Source organism: Otolemur garnettii, unplaced genomic scaffold, assembly GCF_000181295.1.
Source record: "Otolemur garnettii isolate 467f Iridium unplaced genomic scaffold, OtoGar3 scaffold00013, whole genome shotgun sequence".
NCBI lineage: Eukaryota > Metazoa > Chordata > Mammalia > Primates > Galagidae > Otolemur > Otolemur garnettii.
In genome coordinates, this window is record NW_003852408.1 from 29,262,918 (window position 1) to 29,264,910 (window position 1,993).

Sequence of the window (1,993 nt, forward strand, 5' to 3'; positions counted from 1 at the left end):
AGCTGGGTACTGTGACAGGTGCCTGTAGTCCCAGCTACTTGGGAGACTGAGGCAAGAGAATCACGTAAGCCCAAGGGTTTGAGGTTGCTGTGAGCAGTGATGCCAAGGCACCCTACCCAGGGCGATATAGTGAGACTACCTCAAAAAAATAAAAAATACAAATTATACATTATATAATATACAACGTGAACACAGCCATGTCATGTTAACAGTTGCTGCTAAAGCTAATTTTTTAGTTTTGGCCAAAATGAGTCTCTAGTATTTTTATTCCATTGCATAATTTCCTGCTATTCTGACTTTTTAGTAATAGTTCTAATGTTCTAGATATCAGTGAATGTGTGTTTTATCTTCCACTTCTTTTGTCTTGATGTGATTGTTATTTTGTCCTCGAATACTTGGAATCTGCTTCTGTTATACTCTGTGGTGGTGGCCATTAATAGTGGACTGGAGTTCTTAGGAAGAAGCTGAAGGAAAGGAGTAGCCTCCTGCAAATTGTAGAAATTCTCCCCATAATGCAGAATGTTAAAATGTGTTATTTACAAAAAGATGAATGAATGTAAAATACCATAGACTTCAACCAAATCTCTATAACTGGGTTTTTAAAAATTAAAAAAAAAAATCCTATTTTGTTAAATGTATAGGTGACAGAAAGTTTGCTAATAAAATTTCTTGTTCACTAACGCTTTCCTTTTTTTTTTTTTTTAAACCTTTAGATGGTGAAGTCTACAGCTTTGGGACCCTTTCTTGGAGAAGTGAACCAGCAGAGATTTGTCCAAGTAGCCCTGTTCTAGAAAATGCCCTGGTTGGGCAATACGTTGTTACTGTGGCAACAGGAAGCTTCCACAATGGAGCCGTGACAGAAAGTGGTGTAGTGTACATGTGGGGGGAGAATTCTGCTGGCCAGTGTGCTGTAGCTAACCAGCAGTATGTGCCAGAACCAAGTCCTGTCAGCATTTCTGATTCTGAGACCAGTCCTTTGCTATCAGTCAGGATTTTGCAGTTGGCCTGTGGCGAGGAGCACACTCTGGCATTGTCAATCAGCAGAGAGATTTGGGCATGGGGTACTGGTTGTCAGTTGGGTCTCATCACCACCACCTTCCCAGTGACAAAGCCCCAAAAGATAGAACATCTCGCTGGGCGAGTGGTGCTCCAAGTTGCCTGTGGTGCTTTCCACAGCTTAGCACTTGTACAATGCCTCCCTTCTCAGGATTTGAAGCCAGTCCCAGAAAGATGCAACCAGTGCAGCCAGCTCTTAATCACCATGACTGACAAAGAAGACCATGTGATTATATCAGACAGCCATTGTTGCCCATTAGGTGTGACACTGTCAGAATCCCAGGCAGAAAGCCATGCCAGCGCTGCCATCAGCCCCTCACCTGAAACCCTTGGCAGCCAGGGAGTTGAGAACGCTCCTGCAGCAAAGGACGCGCCTGTCACCACTGAACTGAATGGGGAAAGCGTTCAGACCACCAGTGGCGATGCCATTTCTTCCCAACAGAATATCATGGGAACAACTGAAATTTCTTCTGCCAGAAACATACCATCATACCCTGACACCCAGGCAGTAAATGAGCACTTGCAGAAATTGTCAGATCATTCAATAAAAGAGGACTCAGAGAACAGTGAAAAGCCAGCAGCACCTCAGGTACCAGCTAAATTTTATAACATAAATGTGTGTCTGGAATTGAACCTTATCATATCAGCTGTTCTTTAGAAACTTTAAAATGTTTAGGGCTTGGTAGTACTTTTTATTTTTTGAGTTTGACTACAATTCTGTTTTATAAGGTAATTCCTAGATAAGGAAAGAACCTAAATTAATTCAGAATCACTTTTTATGTTCACGTTCCTGCCCTTTATGGTGTTGAAAGATGTCATGCTTGGCTTTGTAAGTAGCAAAATCCCATTTTAAACTTTTTTTCATGCTAGTAAAACTATAAATTTCCTAATAAATATACATATCTTCCCTCTAGCCACTGTTGAGGGAAATAAGGTA

General features: G+C 41.3%; 1 protein-coding gene across 3 annotated transcripts in view; it reads left to right on the top strand.

The window, feature by feature from the left end:
* The window catches only part of ALS2 (ALS2, alsin Rho guanine nucleotide exchange factor), a 55,368-nt gene that overhangs the window by 17,057 nt on the left and 36,318 nt on the right, over positions 1-1,993 (top strand). For all 3 annotated transcript variants that reach the window (XR_002772103.1, XR_002772104.1, XM_023510396.1), the window contains exon 4: positions 714-1,645. Coding sequence is in view for 1 of the 3 variants with exons in the window: in XM_023510396.1 (XP_023366164.1) it covers positions 714-1,645 (932 nt within the window). In the remaining 2 variants the exon portion in view is untranslated. The remainder of the gene's footprint in view (positions 1-713; positions 1,646-1,993) is intronic.